General features: G+C 42.6%; 1 protein-coding gene across 5 annotated transcripts in view; it reads left to right on the top strand.

Moving 5' to 3' along the window:
* Herpud2 (HERPUD family member 2) overlaps window positions 1-12,252 on the top strand; it is a 45,729-nt gene that overhangs the window by 29,233 nt on the left and 4,244 nt on the right. For 2 of the 5 annotated variants that reach the window (XM_045130121.1, XM_045130123.1), the window contains exons 6-8: window positions 3,111-3,434; window positions 5,103-5,217; window positions 5,682-5,730. In XM_045130121.1, the coding sequence (XP_044986056.1) occupies window positions 3,111-3,434; window positions 5,103-5,217; window positions 5,682-5,730 (488 nt within the window). Of the gene's footprint in view, window positions 1-3,110; window positions 3,435-5,102; window positions 5,218-5,681; window positions 6,556-7,393; window positions 7,414-7,459; window positions 7,509-12,252 lie in introns of those variants that run through there. The other 3 variants (XM_045130122.1, XM_045130124.1, XM_004652293.3) reach the window with 3 other exon arrangements.

Genomic DNA, 12,252 nt, shown 5'->3' with positions numbered 1-12,252 from the left:
AAATATGCATGAAGAGATGAAGAGTCAAATGAAAAACGGAATGAAAAGAACTCCATCAAGGATATGCAGGCCTCAGCTATAGGAATAGGCTTATTGGACTCAGTTTGGCTTTGGCCAGTATAGAAGAACGTTAGTACTGAGTAGTTTCTCAGCCTTGATCTATACACTTCTTAACAATGACCAGCTTCTGTTTAATGCCCCTTTCTAGTTTCTGTGATTCTTTTCTCTCCTCATCCTTTTATCTTTATGGTCACTTTTTGGGTATGGTCTTTTGGTCATTTGTTTTTCTTCTAAAGAGTAAATTTACTGCTGAATGTAACAGATCCTGATGTGCCTGTGCTGTGTCTCATGATACTCATTATTGGCAGAGAAGATCACCTGAGGTTGGGGGTGATCTTAGATTTCTTTCTTCTGTGGTCATAGTTGTTAGATCTCATGGGTACTCTTCTTTTTTAACATTTTATTATTTATCTATTTATTTGACAGAGGAAGAGTGGGCGGGGGGGTGGAGAGAGAATTGGCATGCCAGGGCTTCCAGCCACTGCAGAGGAACTTCAGACGTGTGCGTCCCCTTGTGCATCTGGCTAACGTGGTCCTGGGGGATAGAACCTGGGTCCTTTGGCTTTGCAGGCAAACGCCTTAATTGCTGAGCCATCCTTCCAGCCCTTGTGGGTGCTCTTGATTCTTCATCTTGTTCTTCTGCTTAGTTACTGAAGATTTCCGTAAGGAAATGAGCCTTTAGTTCCGTACATCTACAATCTGGCAGCTTCATTTTTTTTTTTTTTTTTCCTGGGTTTTCGAGGTAGGGTTTCACTCTGGCCCAGGCTGACCTGGAATTCACTATGGAGCGTATGGAGTCTCAGGGTGGCCTCAAATTCACGGCGATCCTCCTACCTTTGCCTCCCGAGGGCCAGGATTAAAGGCGTGCGCCACCACGCCCGGCTTAGCAGCTTCATTGTTTAAGTGCTTCTCTCCTGACTTCCTTGTCAGTGACCTGGTGCTGTCAGTTGTCATGAAAGTTCTTGGCTCTAACACTTTGGACTGTAGCTTCTGTTACCCCTGAATCCTGTACCTTACAAACAGGCCACATGAGCATTGCTCTTTCTCTGAATCTGGCTTGCAAAATTCTTCCTGGACTTTTCTTCTTTTAAATCTATTTCATTTCACCAAGGCCTTTCTCCTTTTAAGCTGTTTACTTCCACATACTGTGACCTTAGACTTCTTCTGGGTTAGCTTTTGTTACATGTGACAGAGGCAGTCCTTGTGCTTCCTGTCCCAGCATCTGTTGGTCTCTAGTCTCCACCTGAAGGCTGCACCCTACCCTTTCTTCGGACTTTCTCCGTAAAGCTTCCCTGTTCTAGGAACCTGGCGTGCTAATGCTTTTTTTTTTTTTTTTAAAGCACTTGGCTTCAGGGAGACTGTTTACGCCCTTTATGTTGCCAGGGTGATAGTGATACTTAGACTACGTTGTACTCATTATTCTGCTGGATGTTTTACATACTTTGTCTTCTTTATAAACTTCATGAGAATCAAAAAGCGAGACTTACTTTAGTTTGCTATTAAGTCACACTACCTTATGTAAATCATTTAACTTTCAAGTCTCAGGTCCTTACCTTTATAACGAAGCAGATCACCCATGTATGAGAACAGACATAAGATAGGAAATGTTGGGAAACTGAAAAGCCTTATACAGAAAATTAACCAGATAATTTTTCTTTATTTAATAAATATTTCTTCATTTTCTTTTACTATCTCAACCAACTTTATTGTAGAATATATACACACATATATTATTATAGAATATATGTATATGTATATTCTATAATAAAGTATAATAGTAAAACAAACCCTTGTTTTCCTGCCTCCCAGTTTCAATGTCTATACAAATCATGCCAATCTTACAGTACAGCTTTCTTCTCCGGGGTAACTGAAGGGCAAACCCTGCTCCATTACCACCTCACTAGGCACTGTAGCAGGAAAGTTACTCTCACTTTTAAGCAATCACATTACCAGCATCCTCTAGGACCACAGTTCTTCCAAGTTGTTAAGAGCAAGTCATTCCCATGGGGTTCCTAAAAAGCAGGATTGGAGGTGAGGGGTGGTCATTTGAGACATAGCCAATATTTTAAAATACTAGCATAAACTCATCTTTAGACCAGTCTTTGACAGCATGGGTCTGAGGAGGAGAGATGTCGACTTGAAGGTCTTCGTCCCATATAGAATAACGAGCAGGGTTATTTGTGAAAAGATGTGGACCTGCTGGTTACTCGCCTACAAGCATTTGGAGGAAGAATGATCAACTGTTCTTTTTTTTTTTGCCACCTAGTGGGCATGTGTGACCTTGCTGTTGTCTCACCTGTGTGTGTCTGGCTTAGGTGGGATCTGGAGAATCAAATATGGGTCCTTAAGTTTGCAGGCAAGCTACTTAACCGTTAAACCATTTCTCCAGTCCCCTCCCCCCCTTATTTTTTGTTTTGTTTTTCGAGGTAGGGATTCACTCTAGCACAGGCTGACCTAAAATTCACTATGTAGTCTCAGGGTGGCTTTGAACTCATGACAGTCCTCCTACCTCTGCTTTTCTAGTGCTGGGTCTAAAGGTGTGTGCCACTGTGTCTGGCCCCACAAATATTTTTGAGTCAGGGTATTGCTCTGTAGTCTGACTTTTTTTTTTTTTTTAAACTTAGTTTTTCGAAGTAGGGTCTTTCTATAGCCCAGGCTGACCTGGAATTCACTATGTAGTCTTAGGGTGGCCTGGAACTCATGATGATCCACCTACCTCTATCTCCTGAGTGCTGGGGTCAAAAGCATGTGCCACCATGTTCAGCTAGTCTATTTGTAAACATATGCTCTCTCTTTTCCTTCTCTCCCTGCCGGGGGTGATGAACTGTTCTTATTTCTTCCTCCTCTCTCTTACTGTCTTAGACTGCCAGCCCGAGAACATTCTCTTCTGTGTTATTCATCTTGTCAGGCTTGGTTCCGTTAGAAATTGTGCCTGCATAAGAAATACCGAGTAGAAATTGTGATATTTGATATTAGGTTTATAAGTCCTTGTATATTCTAAAATGCTTAATGTGGTAAAGTTGTTTTAAATATTTTGGTGAATATTTCAGTCATGCTGCAGTTTCAGCCCAGGCTACATCAAATGCCAGCCCAACTCAACCAACTGTGTCGCAGCCTTTACATCTGGCTCATGTTCCTGGAGAAGAACCACCCCCAGCTCCCAACCTTGTGGCCCAAGAGAATCGGCCCGTGAATGCAAATGTTCAGATGAATGCGCAGGGCGGTCCTGTGCTAAACGAGGACGACTTCAACCGTGACTGGCTCGACTGGATGTACACGTTCTCACGAGTCGCAATTCTCCTCAGCATTGTCTACTTCTATTCGTCATTCAGTCGGTTTATCATGGTGATGGGAGCCATGCTGCTGGTTTACTTGTGAGTGCCATTTATTACTACTTGTGGTTTCTTTTAATTACTTTCTGAGACAGTTCAACACAGAATCTGGCATAAGGTAATCAATCTGTTGTGAATATTGAGTGAAGGATTATGAATACTGGACTTTATATATCTAGAATATTGCTGCTTACCAAAAGCAGGGTTAAGATATATTGAATAAGAATATTTAGCCAGGCATGGTAGCGCACACCTTTAATCCCAGCATTCGGGAGGCAGAGATAGGAGGATTGCTGTGAGTTCAAGGCCACCCTGAGACTCCATAGTGAATTCCAGGTTAGCTTGAGCTAGAGTGAGGCCCTACCTCAAAAAACCAAAAAAAAAAAAAAAAAAAAAAAAAAAAAATTTGTGGGCTAGATAGAAGAAAGTGCGGAAGAAGCAATGTCATGAACACTGCTCTTACTGCCAGCCTGACAAGCAGCTCCAGGGTGATGGAGACAGACACTTAACATAATCAAAACCAGCTGGGTGTGGTGGCACACACCTTTAATCCTAGTACTCGGGACTCGGGAGGTAGAGGTAGGAGGATCGCTGTGAGTTTGAGGCCATCCTGAGACTACATAGTAAATTCCAGGCCAGCCTGGGCTAGAATGAAAACCTACCTTGAAAAAGAAAAAAAATCAAAATCTGTGAAAGCAGAAATCTAGAGAATACAAATAACACTAAATCAGATTGCCAATAAGCCTGCCATGGCTCAGGGAATATTGTAGAAGAGCGGGTGGAAAGATTGTAAGAGCCACAGAGTAGGTAGGAATACCTGGAGGCTTGTAAGGATTGACTGAGGCCTTCATGACCCTCAGTGATTACCATTAACCCCACCAAGGAGGACCTCCAGGGTAATGGGAGTTGGGGTGAGGGGATAATAGTGTATAACTTGTTATATATAAAATAAAAAAAATTTAAAAAGTACTTCTGATCTGGGGAGATGTCTTAGTGTTTAAGAGCTCTTGTTTCCTAAGCAGGAGAGTGTCTCAGGCTAGAATCTTTCAACTCCCAAGAACCTATGTAAAAAGCTGGAGGTGGCCACACCCATAGTCCATGGTAGGTGGAGAGTGGAGACTCTTCAGGACTCGTTGAAGAACTGCAGCTCTAGGTTGAGGGAGAGACCCCGTCTCAAGGAAATAGCAGATGAGTGCTGAGAGACCCCCAGTATTCTCTGACCTCTGCATGCATGCACATGGTCATGTGCACTGAACCTGCACACATGTGCATATACCACACACACACCACACATGTACTGTACACACACACACACACACACACACACACACACAAACATGCCAAGAAAATAACAATGTGTAAAGGCAGAAATTTTGTTTACTGTGTTTTTCAAAATTATTATTCAGTGGGATGTAGTCTTTTAATTATTTGGGAATTGAAGAAGTATGTGATGAACTATTGCATAAAGATGTCCTTCCAAATTGATTGATACTAAGTCCTGTAGACACAGTCATACTTTTGTCATAAGTAGACTTATTTTTCCCTTGTCCTTTCTTCTTTCTAAGGGGCAAAAAAGTACCTAATTGTATTTTATAGTAGTCTTTTTTTTTTTTTTCTCTTGTGGGAAAATTGTGTGGGCAAACAGTTTGGTAATGTTACAAATAAACGCAATTGCGGTTTATTTTCTTTTCTCTTTATTTTACTGAACAGACACCAAGCTGGATGGTTTCCTTTTAGGCAAGAAGGTGGTCAGCAACAGGCTCCCAACAATGCTGAAGTTAACAATGATGGCCAAAATGCAAACAATCTCGAAATTGAAGAAATGGTAGGCATTGAAGTTTGTATAGACATTATAGACACAACCTCAGCCCTGTGAGGGACCAAAATGATGAAAGCGATGTCATATAGGTATTTGTGGAATAGCACACAAAGAAAAGTGAACGTAGATGTTGTAGATGCCTCCATCTGTGAGAATTTAGGGTATACCACTAAGTCAGTCATGTTTTAACATTAAGAAGGATTAACATTCTTCCTAAAAGTAGTCTAGAAAGAAAATGGTGCATATAAGAATTTATTGTATTTCAGTGGGAGCTGTCCCCATTAAATTTCCTCACCATAGAATTTATTAATTTTAGACTTCATAAAGATTTCTAGTGGACACATATCTACCATTTCCTATTCTCATATTCTTTCTTGCTGCCAAAAGAAGTTAGCTCTCCCCTTTTGTATTGTAGGTTGATGCTAGCAGTTTAGATTGCTCAGTGGTGTGCTTCTTGTTTTATTTGAAAGGAGCGCCTTATGGACGACGGACTTGAAGACGAGAGTGGAGAAGATGCGGGTGAGGATATCAGTGCAATTCAAAGGCCTGGATTAATGGCTTCAGCTTGGTCTTTTATCACCACCTTTTTCACTTCATTAATACCAGAGGGGCCTCCCCAAGTTGCCAATTAGACCTGAAAAACTGTGCCAGCTGCAAAGGAGGGTCTGACTTTAGAAAAGTGATTTAAATAACAGTGCAATTTCAAAACTGTATAATGCTCTTTTGATGATAATGTACAGAGGTCTTCTTTCCTTTAAGTTTCTCATGCATATGAATATTTTAAGCACAAATGGACTACTAAGCGTGTTTTTAAGAAAGATCCTAACAGAACATAGCATAACAATACTGATCTTCCGGGTGTTATTCATTTCAGTTACGTGTAGTATCCCGAGAGCCAAGTGTCTGTCTGTCATTTCTTTCAAGAGCTGCTTCACATTTAAATGTCTATAGCTAGTTGGTCAGCCCTTCAATATGTAATTTGAATAAATATATCTATTTTCTGTGAATTATCCTGAAAGTTTTAAACAGAATGACCTCATAGTTTTTAATAAAGAAGATTATTTACCTAAAATGTGCCAGTAGCATCTTGCCCAGCCATAAAGCAATAAACTTCTCAATAATCTTAATTTTGACATTTGAATAAATGGTGGAAACTTTCTATTTTAAGGGCATGTATCCCATCAGTTGGAATTAGCTTAAAAGAAAAAAACAAAAAACGAGGCAGCTCTTCAATAGAATTAAGTGATACAAAATGTTTGATACAGGCAGTACTTTTATAAAATATGCTGGAAATTGCTCCCTGTAATTTTTTAAATAAAAAGTCAATTATGAGTTATGATAAAACAGCTTTATGGGATATTTATTCAAACTCTAGTATTGTACAATTTACATGTGAAAGTTTTATGTTCAAGTTCAGTAGTTGCTTAGAAGGGTTGCTGGAGGTTTTGAGGTTATTTTGACCTATGTTCCAGAAGGACATCTCTTAGTTTTCCGGTTACTTGACACTGGCAGAAATGCTTCATGGGCCACATCCTGAGATGCTGGCCAGGAAGGGAGAGCAGAATGCAGAGATGAGGGAACCGTTGTCCAGTATGTTCTTCTGTTGGGAGCTGAAGAGCTGAGCTGTGGCATTCATAGATGAGGCAGTGTTGTAGGGACACACCGGGGAATTTTGGAAGTAACGCTCCTCTGGAGTTGAAGGAGGAAGATGTTAGTTATAGACTTGCCCTGTGAAGAGATATAGCTATGGGTTCTAGGAAGATTGGGATGTTTTGTTTTTAATCATTTTCTCCATGGTTTTAATTCCCTCATGTTAGCTTCACTTTCAGTAAGTTTTTGTCAAAAACTGTAGTCTTGTATTTTGGAGGGATTATCCATACTGGTGCCTTAGGATGCCACAGTGGCTGTTTCTGCTTAAAGATGACTTTCAGATAGCAAAAGAGCAACACAGAAGCCCAGACTCTGGTCTTAAGGCACCAAGATATGTTTCTGGAATGCTTCCAAGGACATGTTACACTTTTACACTTCACAGAAAGAACTAGGTCTTCCACAGCAAATGGCCATGTTAGGTAGCTAGAAGGAAAGAGTGATCCCTAGGGCCGGAGAGTGGAAGGCGACCCGTCACTGCTGACTAGCTTTCTCTGGCTCTTTCCACCATTACTATTGAAATTGGACTTTTCAGATTAGTGGGAGAAATACCATGTTTGGAGCCACAGTTGTGCAGTCCAACGGCAGTTTTTCTTCACAGTTACAAGAGACCAGTGTGTGGATTTCTGCATCGGCTTTTAGTATCTGTGGTAAGTCACACCCGAGGTCTGTTGTATCTGGAATGTATTCTGGAGCTGCAGAACAGCTTGGCTCTGGCAAATGGGTTTTCAACCACCAAGTTGTCTGGGGGGCCAGTGTGGCCAGCTGGCTCCTCTCTGCAGGCGGCAGCGCAGCTTCGCACCTGGACCCTGCTGTGTGTAGACACAGAGCACGTGGACTGTAGCTTATATGTCTCACGCATCAGTGATACTTTGCATGTTCCAGTTTTCAAACATTTAAAATCATTTAAACCAAACACTGAAAGAAAATAGAAGTCCATGATGGGTCTTGAAACACCAGAGTCTGGTAGAAAGGTTTTCCTCCTCAAGGAACACAGAGCAGTTACTGAGATTTTTTTCCCCCAGCGCCCTGGGGCTCCTTCCCTGGCCAGCACTCTTAGGAAGGGGGGAGGCTTCGTCCAGGCATGGCATGGCCTCGCCTCAGTCTTGAAGAATACCCCTTCCCTTCCCTGAGCAACCCCCAGTAACTGCAGCTGTTCTCCCTTTACACTTGGGGGCATATGCTGGAGGCCCCAGTCTTGGGGAACATTTTCCTAAGTTATCTTATGAAAGCTTATTTCTCAACTTTATTACTGAATTCTGACGTTTCCCCCATGTGATCTGCTTCCTCAAATGTGCACACCAGTGCCTGCACACACTGCTCGTGAGATGCATGCAACAACTGAACCGCTGAACACTGCATCTAAGTGTTCTAGAGCTGTGAGGGGCACAGATGGGAAAACTGGGCCACACAGGATCGCTTCCTATCACCATCCTCATGGAGGGAGCATAGAGGTGGCTATTGCTAGATTGTATCCACACACATAATGGTAAAAATGATTCAGTAGAGTGCTTCAAGACTGTTGTTGATACTTGAACATTGCCATATCCCTAAGTGCTAAGGGCATGTCTGTGCTAAAGTCTTTAAAGGTACTCAAGATCCACTGTCGCTTCCAGTTTTCAGATGAGGACAGCAAGACTAAATTAAAAGCTTATCCAAGCCAGTCAGCTAGTCCACTACAGAAGTCTATTCTGTTCAGACCTTACACTGTCAAATCAGATAATTATGCAAATAAAGAGCCATGTAGGTTTTTGTCTTGAATTAATTTTTCTGCTGTAAAAACTGTTCAACAAGGCATCTGAGGGCTGTCAATAAAGGAAGGGCAAGTATTCCAGAGAACTAAAACCAAATCAGCATTTGCTAATTTAAGGGTAGGGACTGAGAAACAGCAGAATTTTTGGAAGTTTTTTTGGGGAACAAAAATAAGGACTTTCTTAGTAGAATTGACTTGAGAATAGTGAAGATGCTAACATATTAGAAATTAATGACACATGCATATTTCAGAAGAATGTACAGCTAGTAAGGTCATAAATAGCAAGGAAGTATGGTAGAAATAAGAGAAGGCAAGAAAGAAGCACAGGGAGAACGGAACACATAATTGCAAATCAGGAACCAAACAGTACAAGTTAATTTAAATCCACAGTATGAGTCTCTGCATCAGGTATCTAGGAACCAAACATTCCAATTTAAAGACTTTATGTTGTCAGTCTGGATAAAGGGCAAGTCTGTGTGATGCTAATTTAATATTTAAAGTTTAAGGATGCAGAAAAATCAAAAGTAAATGGATCAGCAAAGACCTAGGTTGCAAGTAGGAACCAAACAGAAGCCAGCATGCTCAGCACACAAAGCTGACTTGCAAGTAAGACGCACTTGCTAGGGCAGGAGGGTTATCTGAGGGTGGTGAAGCTCCACCTTCGTAGGGATATTCCGGGTGCTTAGGTAACTGAGCTGCTTTTGAAGCACAGAAAGGAGGCTGTGTCCTGCCTTAATCAGGAGCTGGTGAGAGGAGCCCGACACCAAAGGATGTGGAAAAGGCAGAGGGTGAGAAAAGGGCGCTGGCGTTTGAAGCAAGGGCAGGTTCCTTTTCCTGGGGTGGTCTCCAGATCTTATAGATTGGGTGACCATTGTACCTATCATGAATTATCCCTTCAATTTTATAGCTTCATGTTGTCAAGGAAGTTTTCACTTTACAAGAGGAGGATGCTCTCTGGAGTCTAGTGTAAACCCAGCATTCATTTGTGTGTGTGTGTGTGTGTGTGTGTGTGTGTGTGTGTGTATGTGTATGTATGTATGTGTGTGTCCATCAAAGCTTGGTTAATAAGAGGAGGGTTATGCGGCTCTAACTCTTTTCTCAGTAAACCTGGACCATCACACAGGGAAAGGTAGAGTGAACATTAAATCTTGGTGTCTTGCTCAATCATTTATTGTACTCCCAGTGGCAGGAGATATGGCTGCAGTTCCTGACTGTCAGCGCTAGGTGGTGATGTAGTATCACATTATCTTATGCAGTAGGCCTTCAGACCCTGGCAAGGAGGATGCTACTGTGCATCTACATGGAAGAGCACAGAATAGAGGAGACTTTTGACCAGACCAGCTGCTTCTCGCTAAACTGTGGGAAGACCGGAGACCGTGGCTACTAGTCAGATCCAGCATGTGCAGGACTGGAAGCCTGGATTTTGGCTGTGGGTCAAACCCCTGGCATCCTCCAGTCCTGATGAATCCATGTGGGTATTAATCTACCTCAGAGGGTCCTTTGAAGTCAGAGCATGGGGGTGTGGAGAAGGCTTGCCTTTAATCCCGGAGGATGAAGGCTTGCCTTTGCCAGACACCTTCCCGTGCTCCCCTGTCCTGCTCACGCTATATCTGCGCTTCCCTGACATCCTGGTAACTGCTGGGCTGCTTTTAATAAAGCTGTTCTGGAGAGGTTATCCCAATCTCAGTGGTTTCCATGATTTTACTTTGACTGTTCTAGAGTGTCAAGGTCATGACAGGCAACGACTGAGGAACTGCCCTGTCAGGGTGGGTTTTAGGAGAGAAGTAGACATGGCTTCTAAACACAGATGAAGAGAATGGGGACCAGTTGAATACAGTCAGTAGCCTAGCTAATAGCATTGTTTCTATGTTCAATTCTTGTTTTTTTTTTTTTTCTTTTCTTTTTTTTCTTTTTCTTTTTTCAAGGTAGGGTCTCATTCTAGCTCATGCTGACCTGCAATTCACAATGTAGTCTCAGGGTGGCCTCGAACTCGTGGAGATCCCCCTACCTCTACCTCCCGAGGGCTGGGATTAAAGGCGTGTGCCACCACGCCCAGCTTCTTGTTTTTGATCCTCGTACTATAGCTATAGCAAGTACCACGTTTGAGCGAGTTGGGTATCAGGTATATAAGGGACTTGGGGTTTTTTTTTGTTTGCACTGGTTTATAAACTTTTGGGTCAATTTTGAAATTACTTCAAACTTGAAAGTTAAATAAGAAAAGTTTTGGCTGAAGAGGTTGCGTATGCTCATTGGGTAAGAGCACTTGCTGCACACATCTGAGGCCCTGAGCTTGATCCCCAGCACCCATGTGCAAAGCTGGGAGTGGCCATGTGTGGCTGTAACCGCTGCACTGAGGGGGTAGCAGAGACAGGAGGACTGTGGGACTCACTGGTCAGCCAGTCTAGCCAAAAATGGTGTGAGCTCCAAGTTCAGCAAGAGATGCCATCTCATTAGCGGTTAAGCGCTCGCCTGTGAAGCCTAAGGACCCCGGTTCGAGGCTCGGTTCCCCAGGTCCCACGTTAGCCAGATGCACAAGGGGGCGCACGCGTCTGGAGTTCGTTTGCAGAGGCTGGAAGCCCTGGCGCGCCCATTCTCTCTCTCTCCCTCTATCTGTCTCTCTCTGTGTCTGTCGCTCTCAAATAAATAAATAAAAATTTTAAAAAAAAAGAGATGCCATCTCAAAAAAATGCAGTGGAAGAGCGACAGAGGAGGACAACTGATGTTTTCCTCTGGCCTGCTCATACAAGCTCATGTGGTTCATACATAAACATACACACCAAAAATGCAGGATGTTACCTTTCGTGATTATAGCATATCTTAAACATACAAGGGAGGACCCTTGTAAAGGTGACTCAGGGGTGTTGGCTAGCGGTGGGGCACATGAGGGACGTGAAGCACCTTCTGCTTGACTTCACCTCTCAGCACAGCTCTCTGAAGATCTCTTTCTGCTGCGGTTAAATTGGACTGTTGTTGTTCAGGCAAGGGTCACTTAAATTGTTGACAGCCTCTGTATTAGGACAAGTCCATTTGTGAGGCTATTTGCTTAAGGATTTAACATCTTAGGCTCTGCTTAGCAATACTCTAGGGAGATCTTTTCTAATTTTTAATATAGAGATTTAAGCATTATTGCCTCAAACATACAGATCAAGATGACCTTGGCTACGGAATGTTTCTTTTGAAATTATTTAAGTTGTTTAACTTTTAAAACAGTGAGATTTTAGTTTTAGAACAGTTTTAGGAAAATGACAGTGACATTATAGTAGTCCAGAGAGTTCTCTGTACCCTGCTCCTTCTCATAAACACAGTCAGAAACATATTAACAGCCCTGGAGACTACATTTCTTTGCTGGGGGAGGCATGGAATGTGTGTGGCCTTTGTGGTATCTTGTGGGCTCACCTATGTGGGGGGGGGTGCTCTCCTGTGGTGGCCTGAGTAGAGCGTAGGATGTCCTGATACATTACTCCTTTCCCCATTTTAAATTCAGCCGTAGTCTCTCACTGATCCTGGAACTTGCATTTTTCCTTAGCTCTAGTGATTCTCAGGTCTGCCGAAGGACTGGTGTGACAGATGCACTTACAAGGGTCCTGAGCATCAAACTTGAGTGGTCACTAAGCCATCTCTCCAGCCCTGGGTGTTACTTT

Source organism: Jaculus jaculus, chromosome 11 (genome assembly GCF_020740685.1).
Source record: "Jaculus jaculus isolate mJacJac1 chromosome 11, mJacJac1.mat.Y.cur, whole genome shotgun sequence".
NCBI lineage: Eukaryota > Metazoa > Chordata > Mammalia > Rodentia > Dipodidae > Jaculus > Jaculus jaculus.
This window is presented reverse-complemented; position numbering and strand designations above follow the sequence as displayed.